This window comes from Nelumbo lutea, chromosome 3 (assembly GCF_056320005.1).
Source record: "Nelumbo lutea isolate HS-2025 chromosome 3, American lotus-T2T, whole genome shotgun sequence".
In the NCBI taxonomy this organism is placed as follows: Eukaryota; Viridiplantae; Streptophyta; class Magnoliopsida; order Proteales; family Nelumbonaceae; genus Nelumbo; species Nelumbo lutea.
The window spans coordinates 22776214-22801918 of NC_142686.1; the positions used below are offsets into that span (position 1 = coordinate 22776214).

The window sequence follows — 25705 nt, forward strand, 5'->3', positions numbered from 1 at the left end:
CACATGTTTGAAGAGACAAGCGCTAACTAATATTCCTTTGAAATGTAGATTTCTACATTTAAAGAAAAAGAAAACAAAATGAGTAAAAATAATTAAAATTGAAACAAATGAGAAACAGATGCCACCTACAAAAATACATAATTACATGCCAATCTTGGAGAAAGATGGAAAAGGAAACGAAAAAATAGGGAGATTGAATCAGAAGATGGTTTCGATGGTAAGCTTCCTCTTAAAGGGAGCCTTTAACTGCAAGGTCAGCTTGGACCAGCTCATACATGCATATTCAAGTCAGAGCCAACAGGACATGTAAGAGTCGTATTGTTAATTTCAATTAACATGGAAGTAGTACAGAAATCAAATAAATAACCACTCAATTGACATCATAAAATTGGTAATAAATAAGATGGTATTCACCAAAATTGACGAGGGGGTTTTGATGGTAGTAAGAATAGGGCTCTAATATTGTTAAAACCATCAACAGGTCTAGGGAAATAGATCAGGAGAGTATTAAACACATAAACATTGATAGCTATTAAATATTGTTCGATTTATAGATAATTGTTGATATCTCATTAATCTTGGGAATGTTGTTAAGTTTTGATATCGTTTTAATAATACCTAGGCTAGTGGATAACATATGCCATGCAGTTTACTTATGGAAGATATCCACTTATTACCATTTCCCTTTTGATCAATTTTTTTTCAATCATTAATGTGTCCATAGGAAAACTTAAAAATACTTCTCCAGCTTCAACAATCATATAGTCATCTTTGATTGGTTTTATTTTAACCAATCAAACAAAAATTAATCCACATAGACATGTACAACTTTTATATATATATATATATATATATAGAAAGACACTAAAAATCTAGAAAATTGTGGGGAAATCATATGGTTATATAATTAGTTTGATCTTTGAATAGAGAATTTATTAGCAAGATACATACGCAGGATGGGCACCAATTAATGCCACAGCCATTACCGTACAATTGTGACAGCCGTTATGCCTCTTGGATCATCCTCGAAAACTACACATTTGGATGGTTTCCGGTCCAACTGCAAATAAATAGTCACTAAACAATTAACCAATATCCCAACGTAAACGCTTACACTCAATATTTTCACTACACCTTTAAGGATCTAATTGGCATAAAGTATGTTATACACGCATACACACTCCAAAAAGGCCGGCATGAAGCATGAGGCAAGGTTATGAAATCGAACATACCTTTAATGCAGCAGAAAGGAATCTGAATTTTAGATTTAATATCATCTTCGTTTGTCACAATTAGACTTGTTCATGGGTCGGGTTGGGCTGGGTTTTTATTCATTATTAATGGAAATATGTTAGGCCTAAGCTCGAGCCTGAAGCCCAATCTAATAAAAAAAATTATAATTTTCCTTATTCAAATTAGAATTAAAAATTCAGATCTTTTTTTTTTTCTATTTAAATGAACAATGGGCCTATAAGATGGTTTTTTTTCCCTTTCTTTTATGTTTTAAAACACACTTTTATATTCTTAAATAAAAAAAATTATTCAAATGGACATAATCACATAACCCATTTTAAGTCTAATTTTAGGTCGGGTCGGGCCGGATTCAGGCTGGGCTATTTTGACAAAACCCAACTCCGGCTCAAATTTATTGCAAGCCGGGCTTTTTGACCCAAATTTAAACCCGCGGGCCTATAAACATGTTCAAACCCGTCCGAGGCCAGACCGGCCCGTCGAATCACCCGACCCATGAACAGGTCTAGTCACAATTATCTACAACTCGAAAAAAGATAGAAGTTAGTTCATTCCAAAATCCAAACAAGTCAACCATATGATGTAACAACTATAATGCATCTAGGACATAGGATGTGGATCCACCATTTACTATGTTCAGTGGCACCCATTCCATGCCCATAAGATTTAATCAAACCATATGATACACAAAGTAGCCAAGGCTAAGAACATAGATGTATGATACAATGCAAAAACAGGGAATTGGACACACCATATTCCTTAAACATTTATACCGGTGTTTATGTTTAACGCAAGAAAGCATGAAACAGTAGTTTAAGGGGGACTGCAGTGGAAATGGATTTCTTGGTAATAATTGTCAAAGAAAAAAAAAAAGAGGAATTTGAGACATCCCTCCCTTAAAAAGGGGAAAAATAGCATTGATATCATACGAGTAAAAACTCACCATCCTCAGAAACTTTAAGGGAAGCAGAATTTCTAGGGTTTCAGCGATGGCCCTCACCGTCTCTTCCGAGACGTCTTCCAGCTTTACATCACCCAAACCAAGATGGCTTCTCATCCGAGTGAAATAACATATTAATGCCAAACTAACCACAAAAGTTTTTAGTTAGGGTCAACGGAGCAGACAAGACAACATAACCAAGCAAAAAAAAACTCAAATTTGGCAACAAAATGGTAACAATTTCACTTAAAAGGATACTGCCATCTTCGCTCTCACTCACGGATTTCTTAAGAAAGTTATCCCTAGGAAGATTTCTATCACTGAAGTAGAACTCAACCTGTAAGGAGAAGATACAAACGATTTTGCAACCGATTCAAATTCATTACCCCCAGGTGCAAAAATAAATAAATAAATAAATACAATTATGAGGCGAAAAGATCATATGATTTTAACCTGTCGAAGGACTTTCTTTGATGTTTGGTCTCCATTGTAGTCCCGTTTGTCTTTTTCGGTTCTGAGAGAGAAACCGATTGGGTGAGGGTTTGAGGGAGAAAGAGCTACAGTGATATTGTGGGAGACAAGGTCATCTTTCTCGGTTCTGAGAGAGAAATCGATTGGGTGAGGGTCACAGGGGGAACGAGCTACAGTTATATTCAGAAAATTACAAACTTGTCCTTCACTTGCTAACTACGTGGTTAGACAAATAGGGTTAATACAAGTTAGTATACATATATATAATTGAAATATTATGCCTAAGCCTGACTCTAAAATTTGCACTCCTAGTGTGGGCTCGAACCCTTAGGAGTAATTTTGTTATAAAAAATATTAATAAGCTTGATTGGTCATTCAGGTGTAGTTTTGTCATACAAAACATTTAAATGCTTATATGGACAATTTCTATTAATGGTTGTTAACAGTCATCTATCTGAAGGTGGATTTTGGATAATAAAACTTAGTGAGATGGGGCTCTCTATTGGTTGAAAGATATGATGAGTTTTAAGAAAAATGTGTAAAAAAGTCATACCTAGTTGTAAATAATATATCTTATGTATAATGAGAGACGAAGGTATGAGTGGATTCGAGCTGAGCCAAATCGAATATATAACTATTTGAGTTTGACTTGCCAAGGCAGAGGTTTGCTAAGGTGGATTTTGGATAATAACTCAGTGAGATGGGGCTCTCTATTGGTTGAAAGATATGATGAGTTTTAAGAAAAACGTGTAAAAAAATCATACCTAGTTGTAAATAATATCTCTTATGTATAATGAGAGGTGAAGGTAGGAGTGGATTCTAGCCTAGCTAAGTGGAATATATAACTATTTGAGTTTGTCTTGCCAAGGCAGAGGATTAAGCTAGAACATTGAGTTCAAATAAAAAAATTCGTAAGCTCGAGCTCAACTTAACTCAAATTCAACTTGAAAAAAATATTTTATAAAAGTTAAAAATTATATATAATTTTTTTAATTTAATATTTAAAAAATTAAGAATTATAACAATTAATTACTATTATATATTAAAAAAATTATATATAATATTTTCTGATGGATTGAAGTCCACTTATCCCAAAAGGGAGACAGTACATTCAGCATAAGGATCACGGAGTGAAGCCCTTTTTTTCGTTGGTAGGAACGGAGTGAAACCCAGGAAACGGGATTTTGATCCCGACACCCGAGTCACCGCCACAACCAGCCAGATGGTCCGGTGCTGCGTTCGGTGTTTCTCAGCTCAGGAATGAAAAATCATAGATTCGGACTTCGGAGGAAAAAAAATGGCAAACGAAGCCTAAAAGTTTAAATATGATAATACATCAATTCCAAAATTATAAGGTTCTTTATTTTCTTAATCTTGGAAACAACTTAAGTGGCTAAATGGCCAGAGCACAGTCCTCAGCGACCTACTGTCAGATTTCTGAGGTGGAGGGCATTCTACTTATCCCTACAATCCAAGAATGAACAAGACTACTGTAGCGACAACGTAAATGTCGGCATAAGATGAGACGTCAGACGTCCAACTATCAAATAGGGATCCACAGGCCACAGTTTAGAATGATGAGTGAATGTTCACTTGGGTGAGACAAAAGCTGACCACAGGTTTGGGTACAGCGTCCCCAACTGTGCCAATTGTTGGCTCAAAACTCAAAAGCAGTGGCCTGAATTCTGAATGACAACGTCAGTCTGCAGATGACGTGGCGTGTCCTAATTGGCCCTTCTTTTGTTTTTAGTACTCTTCAGTGTTCACGCCAATAAACGACAACAAGGCAAATTCTCCAAACGGTGAAAGCCGCAAAAACAGGTAGGCCCTTTTGAGATACCCATGGATTAGTGCTCGCCTGCTCGGGCCCATTTTGAACTCTTCCGTCGGGTTTTTGACACTGTTGGCTTCACAAAGCACAATTCTCACTTCTCAGTTAACATCGGCGCCCCACAGCGCCTTTCAACCGTTTATTGGAAGCATCTCCAATTCTCATGTGCTATTAATATCTTGGGTTTTCAAATATATAAGTCCTAACGAAAACACCATTGCATTGGAATCTTTAATTCTTTACTAGTTACAATAATCCATATGGAGTATGATATGCTTAGATCTGCTGTTTACAATCTACAGTCCGGATATGTTCTTTATCTTATATTTATTATTTATGAACGTAGCTGTAAGGTCGGTGTGAGTAACAGGTTTATAAAAGGTGATTTGGCCCAACCTAATAATAGAGGAACATGTGGACACGACCTAGTTGACAGAACGACAGCTCATCCCAACGTATTCAAGTCTGCAACGAATCAATCTATGATAATCGAACCACCTTGGGGCAAGCCCATCTCGGAAGCGAATCTACCTCGGGACAAGTTCACTTCGGGGCACGATTGCATTAAAATCACTTCGGTTACCAGGCACCTCGGCATCTGTAGTAGGTCGGACCTAGGTGGCATTAGTTCAGGTAATATTGATCGACCTCTACATGATAACCCTGAAGATCTCGTCACCGGGTTCCACGTTTTACGGGATCACGTCTCGTAACGACTGGCCTCATCTCCTCCAACTGATTCGAACGACAGTGATATGCCTCATCGGCTGGCGACGTTATCTCCTATTAATTCGGTAACGGGCCTCATCACGACAAGAATCCCGAAACCACTCCAAAAAACCCATGATCTCTGATTCTTTCTGTGCAGATCCGTCTAGTCCATCGTCTACTGGAAACCGAATCATCTCCAGGTAGGAGCAGCCAGATTGCACAGCATCACCTGTCAAATATGAAATAACAAACACTTATGGCATTGAAGTATTACACATGGGCAGAATGTTGGAGGTGTTTGGGATGATTGATGATTCTTGTGAAGTTTACCCAAAGAAAAGAGAAGATTGTTGTGATGAGTTCTCATAAGTTGTTGGTTTTTTAGATGATCGGAGATTGTTTGTTTGGTATCATTGATATCATGTAATCCGATTTTCAAAAGTTGCATATGAATTTGTTTGGCAATGATTAGTAGCAGTGATTTTTAACAGGAGTTATTTTTCGTATCCACATGATCACGTCAAATACCACATCATCCATAAAAAACCAGAATTGGCTTGAAAAGAGTAATCATCGAAGATGGAGATTCATCTTTTCAGCTCAGTTTTGGGTATGTTTGGAACCGATGTGAATTTTTCAAAAATTGGCGCCACATTGGATCTACATCAACGACTCTTTTGTTTGGTGGCCGATTTTCCTGATTTTTGAGAAATCATTGAGAAATAATAATTGGAATCAGGCCCAAAGGAGGGATCACCATTTTCAATGATTCCTCGATTTTTAGTGGATCCTTTTTTCTCTGGGATGACATGGCATTGTAAAGTGGAGATAGTGATTTTGTGCCAACACATGTTGAGTTTTTCTATGATATTTTATGCATTTTTACAACTTTTTTCTGAGAAATTTTTGTAATCTCTACAATTGAATGTAATATTTTTAGACCATTTGGTAAGGATTAGGTGGTCTCTAAAACATGTGGGTGGAATACAAGGAATAAAATAACTCCAATGAATAAAAAATCATGGAGAATCATTATCAAACACATTCATAACTGGCTTCCAAAAAGAAACGAAAGACACATTCATAACTGATATTTTTAGAACTGTAATAATTACTTTTAAGCTCTGTTCGCATTTCGGTAAGTTATTTATATGGATAAATGCATTTACCCAGGCAATTATTTTATAGGAAATATTTACACGTGTAATTGCATTTACCCATATTCTTTTATTTCCCATGTAAAGAAGGCAATTGTCATTTTATTCATAAAAATTCGTTATTACAAGAGGCACTTTTGTCCCTTTCAAGTATTGGCAACTTTCCCCCTAGGTGGGAAAGTCATTTACCCACCTAGGAGATGGGCATCACTTACCTGGAAGATAAACTTTCCCTTGGTAAATGATGCCTAGGAAAATAAACATTCCTTTCGTCCCACATAAATCTGAAAAAAGAACACGTGGTTTTTGGTCAATGGGAATCAAAATCCCATTGACTAACTTTCCCCCCTCTCAAAATCCTGAAAAAGAACGCCCCCTTAGAGGTGTATTGGAGTTTGTGAACTTTTCTTGGCTCTGAAGTCTGAATGTAGAGAATGTTTTGAAATTTGAATGTTGAGTTCTAAAAAAATGACAATTAACCATTTTAACCTTGGATAACAGAAAGCTTGTTTAATTATTTAACAAACTAATTAACAATTAATAAAATGAATATAAAAATATAAATAATAGAATTGATAAAATAATAAATAACTAAATATTTTAAAATTTAAGTAATTATTAATTAATTATGTAATATTTAAAATAAATAACTACACAAATATTAATTAATTCATTTTTATTATAACTATTAATAATTATTTTTATAATTAATTACCTAATTATTTTAATATCTTAAAAATTAATTAAATAAAATATTTAAAATTTATTATTTTAATTAATTAATTATGAAATACATAATTGATATTTGTTATTTAATTCATTAATCATATAAATTAATTAAATAACAATTAACAATAATTAATTCATTGATTTTAAATTAAAATAATTATTTATTAATGAATTTATAATTAATTAATTAATGTATAACAACTAATTTTTTAATTAATTCATTCATTAATTTTTAATAATTAATAATAATTTATTAAATAGATAATTATATAATAAATTATTAAAATGATTAATTATTACTATATAATAAAAAATAATATATTTATTATTAGTTAAATACTTTTTAACAAGTAATAATTAACTTTCATTTATTAATTAAATGATTTTGAATAGTTAACTATTGATTATTAATTAATATATAGTAATTAATTAATTTTAATTTATTAAAATAATAAAATGTTAAATAATTTAGTGGATAAGAAAATAAAATTATGAGATAATAAAATAATTAGATAATATATAGATGATTAATAATAAATATTGTTAATTATTATTATTATTATTATTATTATTATCATTATCACTATTATTATTATATAGGTTTTTCAAAGTGTAGTATATGTGAAAGGAAGAAGCTTTGGGGGATAATTTTGGAAAGCAAAAAGTAAAATTAGTGGAAAACAAGGACTGATATATTAGAGAGGGACTTTGGGTTATATATATAATATAATATAAATTAGACGGTCCATGTCAGCATGCCTCTCCTTTGAGAGAAGCTATTTATCTATTTTATCTATTTTTGCATTTTTTCTTATTTTATTTTGTTTAAAAAATATAAAACAATACTCATTGCTTATCTTGATTAGATTAATAAATTTGCACACTATTAGAGAGAGACATTTGGGTTTTACAAGGCCTTTTATTTTAATGTATGTTATTATTACATTTAAAAGACATTTAAGAGAAATAGAGAGACGTGTGGGTTTTTAAAGGCCTTTTATTTTAATGCATGTTATATTACATTGAAGAGAGAGAGAGAGAGAGAGAGAGAGAGAGAGAGAGAGAGAGAGAGTAGCAATAACATAAACCAAGGTTTTTAAAACCAAATCGGACAACTAACTGGTCAGAGATCTGGCTCCCAAGTCGAACAGCCTGACTATTCAAATTGAATGGATGACATGTAGTGACAAAAAAAAGGGCAAAACCGTTGGACGGTTGAAATGGTTTGACCGCCCAGGTCAGCGATTTCCTGAGCAAATCAATGGCTTTTGGCAAAATAACGGTTATGGGGTAAAACAGAACTAGTCACCTAATCGGTTCCTAGTTTTTCGATTTGGTCCGGTTTTGAAAAGCATGATATAAATCAAATAATATAAATAGGTTGAGGTTAAACAATAAAAAAATTGTCAATTTAAAAATCCATTATACTTTCCCTAAAAATAAATATTAACAAAACTTAGTAAATATTAAAAATGTGTTTTAATTCCACTTAAAAAATCAACTTAATAAACACTAATAAAAATAAGAAATTTAAATATAAAATTATTAATTGATAATTTTAATAATATTATTAGATAACTTATGAGTTGAGACCTTAATAAACGCTAATAAAAAGTATTAATTGAAAGTTTTAAAATACCAACAATTTATTAAAAATCCAAAAATTTATGAAAAACCTAAACATAATTAAAATACTAAAAATAATTAAAAAATATATGCAATTAATAATATTTTATATTAATAAGAGTATTTATTGAAAATAATTAAAATGTATAATTAATAGTATTTTATTATTAAAAAAACACCAAAAATTATTAAAATTTACCCTATCTAAAAATTATTGAAAATTACTTGTATTTTTTATTAACTATGGTATTTATTTAGTTGTTTAATTTATTTTTAATGAAAGCAGGTGCAAATTAATTTTGTAGTGACTAATATGCAAAAATAAACGATGAAAATTCTGAAAATTATTGAAAAATACTCATGTGCAAAAATTACTAATTATAATGAAAGAACACCAAAAATTAATTAAAAATCCAAAAATTCTGAAAAAATGTAAAGCTTAATTAAAATACTAAAAATAATTAAAATATTTAATTAATTGTATTTTATTGCAAAAAAACTGAATAATAATGAAAAAAATGATGTATTTTAATTATTAATAGTAATATAATTAACAACAATTATTTTTAAACTAAAATTAACAATAATTATAATTTAAGTTATAAATAGTAGAAAATTACTTTTAATTACCAAAAAATTCATTTAATTAGTTTTAGCTAAAAAATTAGCAATAATTTTGAAAATATGATAATTTCCAAAATTTACTATATTTCAAATAAATATAGTAATTTAATAATTATAATTTTTTAATAGATAACAAAATTTTAATAATTAATAATAAAAAGTAACAAATCGTTTATAATTTAACATAACGTGATTAGATCTATAAATTTGTAGGCTCAAGCAACTATCTTCTTTTGATTTAGATCTAGTTGAGATATGCACCATGCCTACACATTATTAGGGATAATTAAATCCAATGTCTAATTGGGTATAATTTTTGGAGTCCAATGATTGCTTTAGAGGATAGGGCCCAAGCTTAACAACCTCTAATAAGCTCAATTTAGAACCTATATGCATATAGGGTAAATATTATTATATAATTTTTAAATAACAAATTTTATATTTTTTTTCTCTCTCTCTCTATATATTTTATATTAACATATATAGAAATGTTATATATATATTTTTTATACTAGACTAGAATTAAATAAAGATTTTAATTTGTAAAAAACCATAGTTTTATAATTAACATGTGTTGCTTTATTAATAAAAAATGTGCAAGCATGAGCCTGACCATCAGGCCTACATCTTGAACCCGAGCCTAGCCCTTATATATAGCCCGGAGCTCGAGCCTGAGCCCAAAGCCCAATCTGTATACAAAATGTCTTATTTTCAATATACTTTTATAATGACAATAACTTTAAAATTTTGTCAAGGCTGGGCTTATTTGAGAAAGCTCGAGCTCGAGCCAACGAGCCTAAAATTTTGTCAAGGCTTGAAAAATAATGGGTCAGGCCAACCGGGACATTGGGCTATCTGGCACATGAATAGGTCTAACTGTATATATAAGCAATTGTATACACAAAAAATCATATGAAATAAAAATTTAAACATCATTTTCAAATTAAAAAAAAATGGACCTTTGATATCTTGGCCCGGTCTTCGGCTTAGGCAAGCTATTTGGGTATTTGTTCATATTAAGTTAACTAAATTTATTAATATATTTGTTCATATTAAATTAACAATAATTATTTTTTGTTAATCAACATTAAATGAAAAATACAACTATTAAAATTTTAGATAATGACAATAACTTTAAATACTTTTAGTTAATTAGCAACATTATTAATTTAATATTAATTAATAATAAATAAAATTACTAAATCTTTAGATTTCCCTTCATCTCACGGCTCGTTGGTTGGCTATGAAAATGCATGAGTGCTTTTTAGCATTCAACATTAAATTAAGAAGAGACATCTAACAGGCCCAAAAGGTGAATTTTGAAAAATAACTAATTACTTAAAGAAATCACCAATTTCTAAAAAATTGGTGAAGTCATCGATTCCAAACACCAGATTTCTGACCAAATTCGGGAATTTTTAAAATTCGTTAATTAAATAGCAAAATAAACAGCTTAAGGATTTTATAATTTAGTCTACTCTTAGCGTGGAGTTGGAATTTTTAGGAATGGACTGAATCCTGTTCGTGTTCGTGCTCGTGTTCGTGGATTAATGCCAAATTTAACGCAGTTCATAGTTTATAGGGGCTACTAATAGACTAGGAGAGAGATTTTTGAGGTGGATTCTTATCCCATTTTTTTTTGCTGATGTGACTCTGATGTGGCGCATGGGTATCAAACACCAACTAGGCTGTAATTTAACAATTGACAATTGAAAGCTGAATGATTGTCACTGGGACCCGCTGTGGAAATGAATGTCACGTAAGATCCTAACATCTATCGTGGGTCCCATATAGAGACCAAACCAAAATTTGACACGTACTCGAACTCATGTGGGATGGGAATTTACATCCACGTGTTTGCTTCTCCCAGTCCACAGTAGAAATTAATGTTTGCCTCGCAACTCAGGCAAGGTGCACTGCACACGTCACTGTACAGAGCATGGGAGTTAATAGCATTATCAAGACGCGCGCAAACCATTAACCCAGTGAGCTGCTTTCTTCCCAGACAGATCACCTAGAGAGCAAAAATTGAATGTGCGGCGGACTTATTGGATGCCAAGCAAGATTTGCCACGTATGCTGCCAGCATGTTCCCCGCGCCCTTCCCTTTTCGTCTACTTCGGGGACTCGGCGTCAAGGAGGAAACCTCCTGTACGGTCGACTAAGGGTAACGCTGACACGTGGCAAATACAGGAGATCAGAACTTACTTGGCGAATTAGATAATCGAGATTAGAGAAGTTGTCGTTCTGAAAAAGGTCATGTTAGGTGGTATTAGACCTGGCAAAAAGTTGATATAACCCGTAAATCCGATCCAATCCAACCCGAAAAGGCAGGACAGGGTCTCATATTTAGTTATTCGAATGTGAAAATAATTCGATCCAAAAATTGGATTGAATTGGTTCATGGGTCAACCCGCTGATCTGATTGTCAAGTTTAATTAGGATTATTTATGCTTATTAGGATTTTCCACTCTTTAATTTTTTCAATTTAGTCTTTATTTTTATTGTTTACTCTTTAAATTGTTAAATGTTCCAGCTTTTTATTTTATATTTGGAATTTTAAGTTTAATTCTTTTAATTTTGATAATTTTCATATAATTTTTATTTATTTTTTTAAATTTCAATTATTTTTTAGATGATTGAATTGAATCATGAGTAAACCCTAACCCAAACATTTAAGATTAGAGTATAACATTTAACAACCCAATTCAAAATTCAACCCAACCCGAAATCAACCCAAAATACGTAGATCCAACCCTAACCCGAACCACCCAACCCAATTGACAGGTCTAGGTGGTAGTGTGGTACAGTGGGAGTTCGGAGATGTACGAAGCAAGAACAATACATACGACGATATAGAAAGTGACACGTCATCATGAGTACGGTGGTGGCATTAGGATGCAGCAATTTTGGCGGGTGAGTTGCAGTCGCAGAGGAGATTTTCTTGCTTTCAAGCAAAGTCCTTAGAGAGAGATTCGAATAACCATGATCTCATCACCATCGAATTGGCCTTTTTGTATACTTCGATATCCAAACAAATTTTAAAGCTAGAAAGGAGAGAGAGAGAGGAAGACAGAGGAGAGAGAAGGAGCAGACAGAGAGAGAAAGACAGGAGAGCGAAGGAGCAGAGAGGAGAGAGAAGGTATTGCAGGTATTGAAGTGCATCGGAAGACTAAAATCCCGAAGCTAGAGCTGAAATAATAAAAAAGGAGCCGTACTGATTCGCTCTCTGACTGAAAAGGATAGAAGAAAATTTCGTCATTTTCATGTTATTTGTTTCTGATTCTCTTTGTTTCCTTCTCCTCAGTCGTCTTCTTCAAACGTAGAGATGGTTTAAAGGAGTAGAAATGCAGAGCTTCATAGAAGCCTTGACCAACTCCACAATGTATTGTTCATCCTCGTTTATTCGGTATTTCTTTTCCTTACTCTGTTTTTGACTAACTAATAAACTAGATTTTGTATCTCTGTTTCGTTTCGGGTTGATGTGAGTTGGTATTTATTTGACTGTGGTTTTCATGATTTAGAAAGCCTTTAAGGTGTTTACTTGCCTTCTCTGTGTGTGAGAGCTTTATCTTGATCTGTGGCTTTGGTTTTCTTTCTGTAAATACATCTAATCTAGTTAGCTCTCCACATATACTTTATTTTTATTTTCTTTTATATTTTGAATGTTCCAAAATGATGCAGAGGTGGTGAAGGTAGCCGTAACCAATCTCGGTTTTCGGGTCTTGGGGAGCTTGAACAGTCTACTGGATTCCATCACGAAGATGCCGTTAATTTAAGCCCAGGTATCCAATCATTAAAAGCTCTCTTCTCTTCTCTCTTTCGTCTTGTTTTCTTGTCTTCTTTCTTTTGCTTCGGAGTGCTAAAGGCTTGTTTCTCTTTATGCAACGCTTTCACTTCTTCGAGCTGCCTTTTGTATTTCCTAGGCTCGTTTTTCGGTTTGAAGTCGAATAGCGTCTCTGTTGCTACTAATTTACAGTTTGGCGGCTTAAACACGGTACTCCTCTCTCATCTCTCTCTGTCCTGTGATCTGAATTGATTGCGAAATTAGATTGATGGAACCTGATTATTGGTTAAATATGAAACTTTCTTTGTTCAGAGCGTTAGTTCGTCGGACATAACTTCTGCGACGGGAGTTGATACAGGGCAATACTCGTTCCAGAAGGAAACAATGCCCGTTGCTGCTTCGTTTGGGAATGTGCATTTTGAGAACTGGGGGGACTCTGGAATGGTTGACAACAGTCAGCAGGCGGATACGTCTACAGATGTCGACATAGATGATAAAAACCAGGTGTTTCTCTTTTCTTATCTGAGAGGTGATTGCAACATTGTAAAATAGGGTGGGGCTTTAACAATTGGTTTCATGGGTTGGGGAACTGGGAATCACGGCTTCAATGTGTAAAATAGGGTGGGTCTTTCTTCATGCGAGAAGGGAAAGAACATCTTTTGTTTTCGTGCTTCATGGGGCTAAAGTGCTGAAAAACGGGTAGCCCGTCCCCCATACCCATAACCCCCCAACCGTGGTGGCAACGGGCCTCCATCAGTTGGTGGAAAGAGCAATAGTTACTGATAACAAACTTGGCAAGGTTTATTATTTATTTAATTTTTGAGTTTGGAAATCAAGGAGCACAGACTTAAAGTTGTAATGATACCAATAATGGCGTGGACATGCTTGAATTTGCCACTGTATATAGACATTTCTCTATTTATAGGTTATAATGGTAACCTATATCTGAGAACAATTATGGATTTCAATATCCAAACTTTATCCATAAAAAAGGGCATTTCACAATGCCTTTCCTAGCTACTGGGGTCTTGGGAGGGGTAGACTAGACGCAGTCCTAACATTTGGCCACTCTCATACTCGAATTCACACTTGCCAGCCTGATATCTAAATTTTATGCATACTCTTCCATAAATGATTTGCTTAAATTACTGGATATTCCAATTTTCTTCTAAATGCAATTAAAAGAAGGAAACTGAAATTGAAATCCATACAAGCTTGTATGGATAATTTTACTTTTATTTCCTTTTCTGTCACTCTTCTATTAGGATAGATTCTCAAAATCTGTGGAGACAAACCCAAGGTTTGGTATGAATACATAATTTGACTCATTTGAACAATTTGACTCAACTCAATTTAGCCTCAATCCCAACTATTGGGGTTGCCTATCAGAATCCTTTTTTGGCCATTATGTCTATCAAGAGCAGTATTTTCTGTCAAGTTGCAAGTCATTATATCATTGTCTTTCCACTTCAGGTCATGCTTTCTTTGGTCTTCCCCTTGCTTTCTTAGAGTCTTCTACTTGCACCAACTCGATCCAAAAGGTCCAATCATTGCTCATCTATGCTTGTCCTCTCATCTTGCCACTAATTGGAACTTGTCCCAAGTTCTCTCTAATGTGCTCCATTTCTGATGTTTGACGTGTCTCAAGAATAGAAAAAAAAAGATGGATCTCTATTATTTCAGCAGTAAAACTTGACAAAGTTTTCAATTCCATGTGGATACCTTCCAATTATGCATTTAGGTCGCAACTTGCATGCAGTTTTCATAAACACAGAGTTTTGATTGGCTGGAAAGCCTGATTTGGTTTTACCCTGTTTAAGTTTCACGGTGTTCAGTCAGGAGCACTTATATCTGTGGATTCTGCAGACAGATCAAAGGCAAAAACTGGAGATCAGAAGGTTTGTGATTGCCATTGCATGATTTATATAATTTGGTTCTTTACTTCCACATTTATTTATTTTTGGGTGGTCATACATATAGACACTTCGTAGGCTGGCTCAGAATCGTGAAGCTGCAAGGAAGAGTCGTTTAAGGAAGAAAGTAAGACATTTTTTTTTTTACTTTGTACTTTTTTTTAGAGGAAATGGTAACTTTCATTAGATAATTAAAAAGATTACAGGCTTACCACCCACAAAAAGGATGGAAAAAGAAAATCAAAAACTTACAAACAGGCCCAGAACAAAGCCTCCCTAGTAACCCCTTGCTTAGCTAAAGTGTCAACCATTCCATTTGCTGACCTTACCCAATTAAAGTGCACCCCAATCTCCCTTGCTAAGCTAATAATCTCTCTTAGCGGTTGTCTAAGAGACCACACTCCCAGGTTTCCAGTTTGCATCCACCCTATTACCAGCTTGGAGTCTCCTTCCACTTCTAATTGCTGCATGCCCCATTGTTTCGCCAATTTCAAACCATGAAGTAAGGCCATTACTTCTGCCCTTAATGAATCTCCCACCTCAATTGGGCCCGAGTAAAGGGCCAAGACTTTTCGTTCCTCGTTTCTGTACACAACCACCACTCTCGATGGACTTGGATTACCCAAGGAGCTTCCATCAAAGTTTAGCTTCACCTTGAACTGAGGCGGTGGTACCCAACAATCTTGTACCACAGGGGAGGAAGGCAAGGATATAGCTATAACACTCCAATTTCTAATTAAGTCCACTGAGGAGAAATCCTTGAAGAGATGATGTACTTTCAGACCATGATTTTGGAAGTTCCTCATATCAAATTTTTCTTTGGTTTTGGTTTTAGGACATATAGCTATCAGTATAAACATGCATTAACTGTTTGTGAGCCATGCTATGCATATGGGCTGGTCAAACCCTATTTACATTCAATAGCATTAAAAACATGGATATGGTCCATTGTATCAGGTCCAGTAGACCCACAAAATGCACTAGATCTACAGTGTTAAATATCCCATATGCAGATATGGTCTGGTCAACCTTTATGGTTAGCATTTCTTCAAGTTCTTTAACCTTAAAAATGCACTATATTTTGTGGATCTTCATAATAGAATTTCCACTTAAGGTTTTGATTTCAAGGCATCATGTTTCCTTTTTCTGTTATAGATAATTCTGTTCTGTAATGAATGGATATTTTCAACTTCCTCCTTGTATGATGTGACCATGGGCATGTTGTTGAAGAGACAAGATGCGTATTATCAGATCCTAGTTCCCAACTCATTGTCATATTAAGTGGCTTTTGAGAATAGGCTCAGTCACTGTGTGGTTCCGGTATACCTCTAAGATTTCTATATCAGGAGTCATCTTGGCAATGCTTACCCCTCTTTTTATGGTTTATTTTTCTATTTAGGCTGCATTTGTTTCCTCAGGAAGAGGAAGTGACTGAGAGAATCTAATGTAGGGAAAATCCTCAAGATATTTCCTAAAATTACTAAAGGATTTTTCCAGACCTTTTCATTTCTCATTTGTTTTACAAGGAACCAAATACAGCCTTGTTGTATTAATATTGCACATATGCATTTCACTTCTATATGTACATTTTGGTTTGTAAATAGATTTGTTATTTTTCTGTGCTATAAAACTCTATTACCATTTCTTGGAGCAATGGTAAAATCTTGGGCTGACAAGAGCGAGGAATTTGGGTTTGAGTCTGAGAGTGGTTTGTGCAAAAAATGTCAAAGTTTAAGTCTGCATCTGGTCCACCCCTCCCAAGACCCTAGATGGCTGGGACCAACATTGGAAAATGACCCTTTTATGTCCTTTTAATTGATTGTATAATATTTTATACTGGAAATGGGATGGATAGGAGTAAAAAATTGTGGATATTTCTGCTTCTTGATGGCTTCTTCCATTTCCATGTGATAATGCATTTGCAAAAAAAAAAAAAAAAAATACAATGTATTTTCCTCCGCATGGACTTTACCTACTATATGGCATCTTATATGTCTTGTCAAATATTTTATTTATGCTGGTTACATTTTCTATATTTTGTCCTCCTTTTGCCACACTCCCAAACCTGTTGATGGCACAAGTAGTGTGTTATCTTTTGATGAGTAGTTTAAAACTAAGGATGTGAACTCTTTGAATGCTTATAAGCCTGGATAGCATTTTCACAAACAGTTTTTTTTTTTCTCACTTGTTTATGATTGGAGTTGGTTTTTGTAATATTTACATGATAGTCTTGACTTGATGTTAATCTTCAGCAGATGATGAGGAGAGAATCTACAAACTAGAACCTGTTGGTGACTGTCTTTTTTAATTGGATGTGTTCCTCATTGCCTACATTGTTTGACTGTTGTTTTAGGGGTGATCATCTCCATTATATATATATCCCCCAAAAAAAAATCTTTGGTTCTAAATTTTCCTTGCTAGGAAGCTTGATTACTTGGTCTTGCTTATAAAATGGAAAATTTCTGCTTGAGTTATTTCCAGGGAAAGCTATTGTGCCATGGATTAGAGAAAGTAATTGAATTTTAATTGCACAGTTTTGCATTACTTTGTATGTTTTTATTTATCTGCCTGTCATGCTTTAAGATGAGAAGGATGATTGAATCCTGTTAAATCAATCATTTATGATCAATTTTGGATATGTTGGAATGGTTACATTGTCATTCTCCAAACTGTTTATAAAGTCATTACATGCTATTGAAATTTTAAAAAGTTCACTAGAAGTTTTCACTGATCTGAGTTGTTACTTGTTACTTGTTAGCCACATGAGAGAAAGGTCTAGATGCTTCTCATTTTGGGATAAACAGGTTTAATGAATCAAAATAGAAAATTGAAATAGTAACATGCAAAAGGCAACATAGAATATAACCATATGATATGGGCCAATATTCTGTGAACTGATCTTTTATTGTTTAGTAATTGTAATGCATGAAACCAAATGGTTTGCTATTGGATAATCATCCCTAGACAGTTTGACATATGGGAATTGTGGATAATGAACTGCTACATAAATTGTTCTCCAGAAGACGTGGGTAAATAATATATATGATTGTTTTAGCCTCTAGTGTTTGTTGTCATATTAATAGTTTTCTTCTAACCAATTCTACAAATAAACTGCTTTTATTTTTATCTTTCTAAATATAGCCTTTTCGTTTAATGTGTCAGTCAGAAAACTTTTGGTTTCAATTCTTTTTTCATTTCTATGTATGAAACTATCGAATTGCCTAGTTCCTTGTTAAAGGGTCTTCATTTGTCTTCCAACATATTGCCATATACTCATTATACTAATGAGGCCAAAATATGCCACTGAATGCTAGTTTAGTAGCTTACAGTTATCTATATAACAAAGTTTTTTATGCCATCTTTTTATATTTAAGATCTCTTGAATGCCATGAGCGAGATATATTGAGGACAATAGACCTAGCTTTTGGACAGGTATATGTTCAGAAGCTGGAGAATAGCCAGTTGAAACTCATTCAACTAGAGCAAGAGCTTCAGCGAGCACGACAACAGGTGTGATGAGTGCACAGAATTGATTTTGCTATTCTGCATATTCATATAATCTGCCGATTGATCAAATATTGCTGTATGGTTCTTTTTCTTTTTCCCAATTTTATTCTCTTGGTACAGGGTAATTTTATTGCAAATGGATACTCAGGAGACCAAAGCCATTCAGTGATTGGAAATGGTATGCAACTTATACATCTTTTCAGTTTTTTGATTGGTAACATAGTGTTTTATTAATTTAGAAAATAATGATTTATATACAAGTATGCCAAGCATCCGTTCACTTTAGGCTGGTAAAAACCACCTAACCCATTTTCTTAGTCATTGCATTACAATTGACCTAAAAACAATTGATCCCTATTCACCCCATGCTTGGTTTATTGCATTGACTTGCTGATCATTTGGCCTGAGAAAAGTGGTTTCCAGCTCCCATGGCAATACTTTATTTCCTCATGATGTCTTTCATTGCCATAGTCCTTTTTTATTGTACTCTAACCTTCTCACCACCACCTTTGGATCCCATTCCACGACTATACTCTTATAGTTTAATGACCTTCCAATTCTCATTCCTTCTCGTGTTGCTAGCAACTTAACTCTTAAGGAGTCTCCATAACCCACTAGTCCAGAATACATGGTTAGAATTGTTCCACTTTACTCTAAATGCCTCTCCTATGCTTGAGTATCCTGGATTTGCCATATTGTAGTCATCAAAGTTTAGGTTTATGTGGTTGGTGGTTGGTAGGCTCCATTAAACTACCACCCTTGTAGTTGTTGACCATGCCACTTGCTACACATTTCCATTATCTGAAGATGTCACCATGGAGAAATGGGCAGAAATATTTTATGTTTTTATCCAATGCACTACTTTTACTGCGATGCTTTCCATAATTTTTTCCTTGGTCTATGCCTTCCCATCGAAGATCCTTTCATTTTTTTCCTTCCCATAGCATCTAAGGCATTGTTGCCCTTGTGTATCTCTTCATGATCATCCCTTTCCTTGGCAAGGGAAATAAAGAAGATTAAATAAGCTTTCCATGTTTTTTGGTGGACTCCACTTGCAACGAAAAAAGAGAGAAGAACCACTCCTAAATGCAATAGTTACACAAGTAGGTGATAAATAATTGGTAAGTAGTTTCTTCACTTGCATTGCTAAGGAAACTCATTTGTAGGGACAAGTACCAATTAGGCCTTCTCCTCTGGAGGAACATCGCAAGTGTTGATTTTTCTATGGAAAACCTCCTAGAGAAATTTTTTGGTGGCACTGGCTGAAGTAAGGTTAATCTTTTCCTTGTGCATATATGTTAATATGGGCAGAAGTAAGTGAGGTTACCAATATTTTCAACCCAAAAGAAGGAAACAAAGAAGATAATGTTTCTGGTGGTTCTACCACTTCATGAGATTGTTCATGCAGAGAGAAGACAATGTTTTACATTGAAATCCTTTGTTATTGATAAAAAAGAAGACACTGTTTTACAGTTTGTTATTGTAAGTATCAAGAAAGATTGCTTTTATTCATGCAGGTTTTTATGTTAACAATTTTTTCAGGGCCTTTAGCGTTTGATATGGAATATGCACGGTGGATTGATGAGCATCAAAGGCATATCAATGACTTGAGAGTGGCTGTAAATTCTCATGTCGGTGATAATGAGTTGTGCCTTCTTGTTGACAATGTAATGTCACATTATGATGAAATATTCAGGCTAAAAAGTATAGGTGCAAAGTCTGATGTGTTCCACATGCTCTCAGGCATGTGGAAGACACCTGCTGAGAGGTGTTTCATGTGGTTGGGGGGCTTCCGTTCATCTGAACTTCTCAAGGTGAGAGTGTGATTGATGCAGTGGGCTGTATCTTTTTATCCATTAAAGAATGGCTGTGTGTGTTTTCCTCTTGTATAATGTATAATAGCTTATGGAGGTGTTTTGTGATTAATTCAGTTCTGCATGTTGTTAATTTCAGATTCTTGGAAACCATCTCGAACCATTAACTGATCAACAGTTAATGGGTATATGTAATCTGCAGCATTCCTCACAACAGGCTGAGGATGCCTTGTCTCAAGGGATGGAAGCTTTGCAACAATCTCTTGCAGATACCCTATCTTCTGGTGCTCTTGGACCTTCTGGTTATGGAAATGTTGCTGATTACATGGGCCAGATGGCACTTGCAATGGGCAAACTTGGGACACTTGAGAACTTCCTTCACCAGGTAAGGACATTCAGTCATTCACCAATTCAGTATGTTTAGATGCTTGCTCAACAGTCAACACCCTCATACATATGTAACCATTGAGGCACCAAGGATTTAGAGTTTGACGGATTTCTGAGAAGTTTATATGCAATTTCAAAAGAAATTTTTAAGCATTTCAATCTTAAATTTTGATCAAATTTGTGGCAATCTATGCATATTTGGACCACAGCATTTCTGTTCAATTTGGGAGTTAATTTTAAGCAATGTGTTTCTTCTTTCTTAGGCTGACCTCTTGCGGCAGCAAACTCTGCAACAAATGCATCGCATATTAACCACTCATCAAGCAGCCCATGCCCTGCTTGTTATCAGTGATTATCTTTCAAGGCTGCGGGCACTAAGTTCTTTATGGCTGGCACGCCCTAGGGACTAATAGGGACCTCTTTACCCTCTGTCTTGGATGTAGTTAGGTCAGAGAAGGAATTAGTTTGAAATATGATGTGTACAAAGAGTGCCTGGAAAATTTTGATGCTGTAATATTAAACAAATGTAGCTGGAGCAGCCAATTTTCAAATTCTGCGTTGAAATTTGAAACAGGTTTTAGTCAGGATTTTTCAGTTTGTATTGTAGATTGCTTAACATATGATGTTGTATCATACTCCTTTTTCTGAAGCTGCTGGTATCCATCATATTCTCCTTTTAGTATTAGGCTTCAAGGGATTGTTTCCATTCTCGTTATAACAGCAATGACTTATTGTTCAAAAACAAGAGATCGGGTCTACTATCCACAAGATGCTACACACAAGACCCTACAGCTGCACATCAGGAACATCTCCCGTACTTGTATGTTGACATTCATGGAATATGTTCTCAATGTGCGGCTGTAGTGTCTTGTGGATAGCATATCTTTTTCTGTAAATAATGGCCAACATTGATCTTTGTTCTTCTTATGGTAGTAGGAGGCATGCTATTTTTAGAACCATTAAGGCCTTGAAGCTGTATTATTACCTTTTTTCTCAGTAAAAAAGCATTACTTTTACCAATTTTATGTTAGAGAATAGGTGTTTAAGTGGGTCATGTATGTGCAGGCACCCTTGTGTTTCTTTTGGATCTGCTATTTCAATCTACAAACAACTTTTTGTCCTACCAAAACAACCTAAGAACTGTAAAGACATTACTAATGAGGCAACGATTTTATTGAACAGCTTGACAATGGGGAGAATGTCGCTTCTATATTACAAGCTTTAAGTTAAACAGTGGAAGTGAGCACACATCTGTGAAAATTTTCCTCTTTATTTTTTAAGGCAACAAATCATCAATACTTCTCCACCCATATCCATTTCTGCAAGGCCTGACCTTCATGGTTCTTGTGTGCCCTCTTCTGTATATAGACCGTCGCTGTTCTGTTCTGCTACACTCTTCTGTATTACCTGGAGAGCTTCATGGTTCTCTTTTGCAGGACTCTTTTGTTTCATCTGGGCTTCATGGTTCTTGAGTTCTGCAGGGATCTTTTGTTTCATCTGGGCCTCATGGTTCTTTTGTTCTTCTAGAGTCTTTGGTTTCACCTGAGCTTCATGGTTTCTCTGTGTCACTTGAGCTTTATTATTCTTCCATTCTACAATCAACAAATGCCACATTAGTCATTAATTAAAGATGAACGTCCTGATAGAATTGTTGTTTTGGCTTCAACACATAAAGTGGTCTACTTACTCTGTATATCTTTCTTTTGGGGTCTCAGATTTAACTCATTGATCTGGGGAATGAAAACACCAGTTCCACTACTTTCTTTTCCTGTATTCATCTGTTCAGATGGAATTGAACCAGAATACTCGTATCTGTCAACTTGAAACTTGCTCCTTGACTGCGAAGCAGGGATGGAGCCAATAGCTGAGTTGTTAAACGCCAATCCAGAATACTCCCATTTCCCAACACCAAAGAAACTTCTCGGCGGTAAGCAGGGTTGTCACCAATTGTTGAGATATTAGACTTAGGTTTTATGTTGCTGAAGATGTTGGACATGAGAGGCTCGGCTCCCAGCAGTTCTGTCTTGTTGGAGGCAAGAGGTTTGTTTCCCCATGGTCCTGTCTTACCGAAATCTAGGGGCTTGGCTCCAACCACTGCTTTGTTATCATCTGCTGTCAAAACTGGAACTTGCTTTCTCAGATCGGCATAGAAGAGTTCATCCTCATCCATGGCGAGGTAGAAATCTACGTCCACCTTCACGTTGGTGGGAAGGTGGCAGGTAGACCTGTTCATGGGCCGGGTGGCCCGGCCCCTGGATGGGCTTGAACATGCAAATGAGCACGTGGGCTTAACCTCGGGTGAAAAAGCATGGCCTGGAATAAATTCGAACCGGGCTCGGGATTTGCCAAAATAGCCTGGCCCGACCTATAGACTAAACTTAAAAAACCCTAAGCCGAATAATTTTTGAACACGCCAGTGTGTTAATCAGGTACTGATTTAACGTGATATTTTGTCTTTTTTAACCACACTGGCGTGTTCAATAATCACTAGGAGTCACTGAGTTGTTCTGCGACGTTGGTCACAGGCAATGCTAACTCTTAAGGGTGAGGTACAACAGGCAATGTTAACCTGTTGATCTATGAATTCATATCTATGCCCCAGAGCACATTCCAACCGTGTATTGAAAACATCTCCCAAATCGAAATGTTCCCATGTGAATTCCGGATGTACGGGTTATATCCCACACCTCCCATTTGGAGGGATGCCAAAGGAGGAGAGAATAAGCTGATGTGAACAACTGAATTTTATGTACATAGAATAGACGTGAAACTGGATAGTTGAATTATAGAAAATGAGAGAGAGAGATCTTAAAGAATTCCCAACCAATCATAGCCCAATTGTTCTTTTTTTCTTTAATTTTGTAGATTCTTCTGGACAGGTTTTGAAATGTGGATTCCACCCAATTGTTTTAAGCAGTAAACAGTCCCCTAAATCCACTATCATGGAAATGCTAAAACAGTAGAATGATTAAAGTATTTAACCTTAACATATTAGGTGATGTTTGGCATCGACGATGATTTTCCAGAAATCGGTGTCATGTAGAATCCATATGAGAATTTGAAGAATCAGTGATTTTTTTTTTCTTGTTTGGTTGGCTGATTATACCGATTTCTGAGAAATCAGTCAAAAATCGATTATTGAAATAATACCCTTTTCAAGGATCACTTTCTGGTGATTTCTTGATTTTTAACTGATTCCGATTTTTTGAGGATGGCATGACATTGAATAATAACTTTAATACAAAAAATAATCGGTCCTTGAAAATCGGTAGCAAACAGATTCAAAGTTGATTTATAAAAAATCAGCTTACATGGCATAAATGACATACCAAACAACATTTTTTGGTGATTTTTCAGAAATAACTGATTTTTGGATAATCGGCAAGGAGAAATCATCATCGATGCCAAACATCACCTTAATCTTTCAATCATGCTCATTTGAATGTTACAACTACTTTTTTTTTTTTTTTTTTTTTGCGATTTGATGTATCGATGGGTAGCTAGAGTTGCAAATGGATTATAATTAACTAGCGGGGGCTTGTGCGATGCACGGGATGGGGCACCCCTCCTTGTACCTCGCCCCCATAAGTCAAGACACTCTACTCCATCCTCACCCCAACTCGTGTGGCAGGGCGGGTTCGGGGCGAAGCACCCATTTCCTATCGGGGATGGGGAATCCCCAAAATTTCTCCACCCTAAGGTAATCACCTAAAAAATCTAAATTAAGGATATTTTACAAATAGGATTATGGAATTTGTGAGTATTTTAGGAATTTGATTATGACAATTTATGGGTATTTTATAAGTGAAATTATGGGATCCTAGGATTATAAGAATATGAAGAAAACTTAGAGATATTTTAAAAATCAATATTAAATCTATGGATATTTTACTAATTTACCATTAGGTTCGGGGAATTATATGCAAACCCATCCCTAATTTGGGGCAAGAATATTTTCCCTATCCCTATTCCGTCTCTGCCCTGTCCCCATTTAAGATTTGAGAAAACTTGCCTCGTTCGGTGTGGGACAGGGTAGGGCCCTAGTTTTACAAGGAAAATTGCCATGCATCCCTACAATTCTAATAATTTTCTATAACTAAGTAATTAACAATAAATTAAATAACAAAAATAACAATATTTTATGATAATTTCCAAAAAAATATTGAAATTGCTACGAATTAGTGGTAATGTATAGTAAATTAATTATTTATGATAACAATAAATTGATGTAAATTATTTACTTTTTAGGCTTAAATTATTAACTATTAAGAAAGTAAATATAATTATAGTAAATTACATTGTTTTAATTAAAAGCAAACCACTTGTTGTTAATTAATGTAAAACTAGGTATGATCAAAGTCAACCAAGTGGTCTAGATTGGTGTGGATAGACATAAAAATTTTACTAAATTATTTAAGAATTATTTATTGAAATAACAATAATGGATTATTATTTAAATAATTATGAAGCAATTTCCTAATTTAATTTTCCTATCTTTAATAATATTTTAGTTGAATAATAATAATGGATTATTATTTAAATAGTTTTGAATAATATTTTTTCATAGATTAATTTCTTAATTACTTATTTAAAAAATAATTATGGATTATTAGTTAAAGAGTTTCCCTAAATTATTTGATAATTGTTAACTATAATTGTTGATTTTATAAAAATTAGTAAATTACGCTAATTAGCAATATATTTTATCAATAAATTCTTATTGTAAAAATTTATTGAAAAATTATTAAATTGCAATGATTAATGTAATTTACGCTAAATGTTGAAATTTTGAACATTTATTAATAACCAAAAAGAATTAAATAATGGATTATTTATTAATTTTGGTGGAATATTAAATTATTTAATATTTGTTAAATAATGGATTATTCTGAAATAATTATTTCATTTTTTGGTAGAATATTTTTAATAATTTTCACAACTAATGGATTATTTAACAA

General features: G+C 34.3%; 2 protein-coding genes and 1 long non-coding RNA gene across 16 annotated transcripts; 1 reads left to right on the plus strand and 2 right to left on the minus strand.

Annotated features, from left to right (window-relative positions):
- Positions 1 to 896: 896 nt before the first annotated feature.
- LOC148863581 (uncharacterized) lies at positions 897 to 2811 on the minus strand. Of its 2 annotated transcripts, none has more exons than XR_016109162.1 (4): positions 2645 to 2811; positions 2450 to 2528; positions 2195 to 2336; positions 897 to 1060 (listed from the first exon to the last, which is right to left on the minus strand). XR_016109162.1 is itself a non-coding variant. In XM_088975084.1 (4 exons), the coding sequence occupies exons 1-4, from the start codon at positions 2677 to 2679 to the stop codon at positions 983 to 985; spliced, it is 312 nt and encodes a 103-aa protein (XP_088831210.1). In that variant the 5' UTR covers positions 2680 to 2787; the 3' UTR covers positions 897 to 982. The 2 variants fall into 2 exon arrangements, 1 of the variants encoding a protein (XP_088831210.1); XM_088975084.1 differs by having other exon boundaries at positions 2472 to 2528; positions 2645 to 2787.
- A 9454-nt stretch (positions 2812 to 12265) lies between these two features.
- Positions 12266 to 21396, plus strand: LOC148863582 (transcription factor TGA2.2-like). Of its 13 annotated transcripts, none has more exons than XM_088974990.1 (12): positions 12276 to 12490; positions 12647 to 12748; positions 13024 to 13124; positions 13266 to 13336; positions 13439 to 13630; positions 14947 to 15024; positions 15107 to 15166; positions 18472 to 18549; positions 18667 to 18724; positions 20089 to 20360; positions 20500 to 20745; positions 21011 to 21396. In XM_088974990.1, the coding sequence occupies exons 2-12, from the start codon at positions 12687 to 12689 to the stop codon at positions 21155 to 21157; spliced, it is 1365 nt and encodes a 454-aa protein (XP_088831116.1). In that variant the 5' UTR covers positions 12276 to 12490; positions 12647 to 12686; the 3' UTR covers positions 21158 to 21396. The 13 variants fall into 13 exon arrangements, with proteins under 13 accessions (XP_088831125.1, XP_088831116.1, XP_088831128.1 ...); XM_088974995.1 differs by having other exon boundaries at positions 12357 to 12490; positions 12647 to 12724; XM_088974993.1 differs by having other exon boundaries at positions 12357 to 12481.
- Positions 21397 to 21898: 502 nt separating this feature from the next.
- LOC148863583 (uncharacterized) lies at positions 21899 to 22935 on the minus strand. Its single transcript, XR_016110873.1, has 2 exons — positions 22435 to 22935; positions 21899 to 22339 (listed from the first exon to the last, which is right to left on the minus strand). It is a non-coding gene; the product is annotated as an uncharacterized LOC148863583 (long non-coding RNA).
- Positions 22936 to 25705: the final 2770 nt, after the last annotated feature.

Bases quoted from the DNA above. Each gene is read 5' to 3' on its own strand.
- LOC148863581 (XM_088975084.1), bottom strand. From the start codon at position 2,679: ATGGAGACCAAACATCAAAGAAAGTCCTTCGACAG. The intron at 2,529-2,644 runs GTTAAAATCATA...TTCTCCTTACAG, and splicing joins CAAAGAAAGTCCTTCGACAG to GTTGAGTTCTACTTCAGTGA. The intron at 1,061-2,194 runs GTGAGTTTTTAC...ATTTATTTGCAG, and splicing joins CCTTAAAGTTTCTGAGGATG to TTGGACCGGAAACCATCCAA.
- LOC148863582 (XM_088974990.1), top strand. From the start codon at position 12,687: ATGCAGAGCTTCATAGAAGCCTTGACCAACTCCACAATGTATTGTTCA. The intron at 13,125-13,265 runs GTATCCAATCAT...TGTATTTCCTAG, and splicing joins TGCCGTTAATTTAAGCCCAG to GCTCGTTTTTCGGTTTGAAG. The intron at 18,725-20,088 runs GTATGCAACTTA...CAATTTTTTCAG, and splicing joins CCATTCAGTGATTGGAAATG to GGCCTTTAGCGTTTGATATG.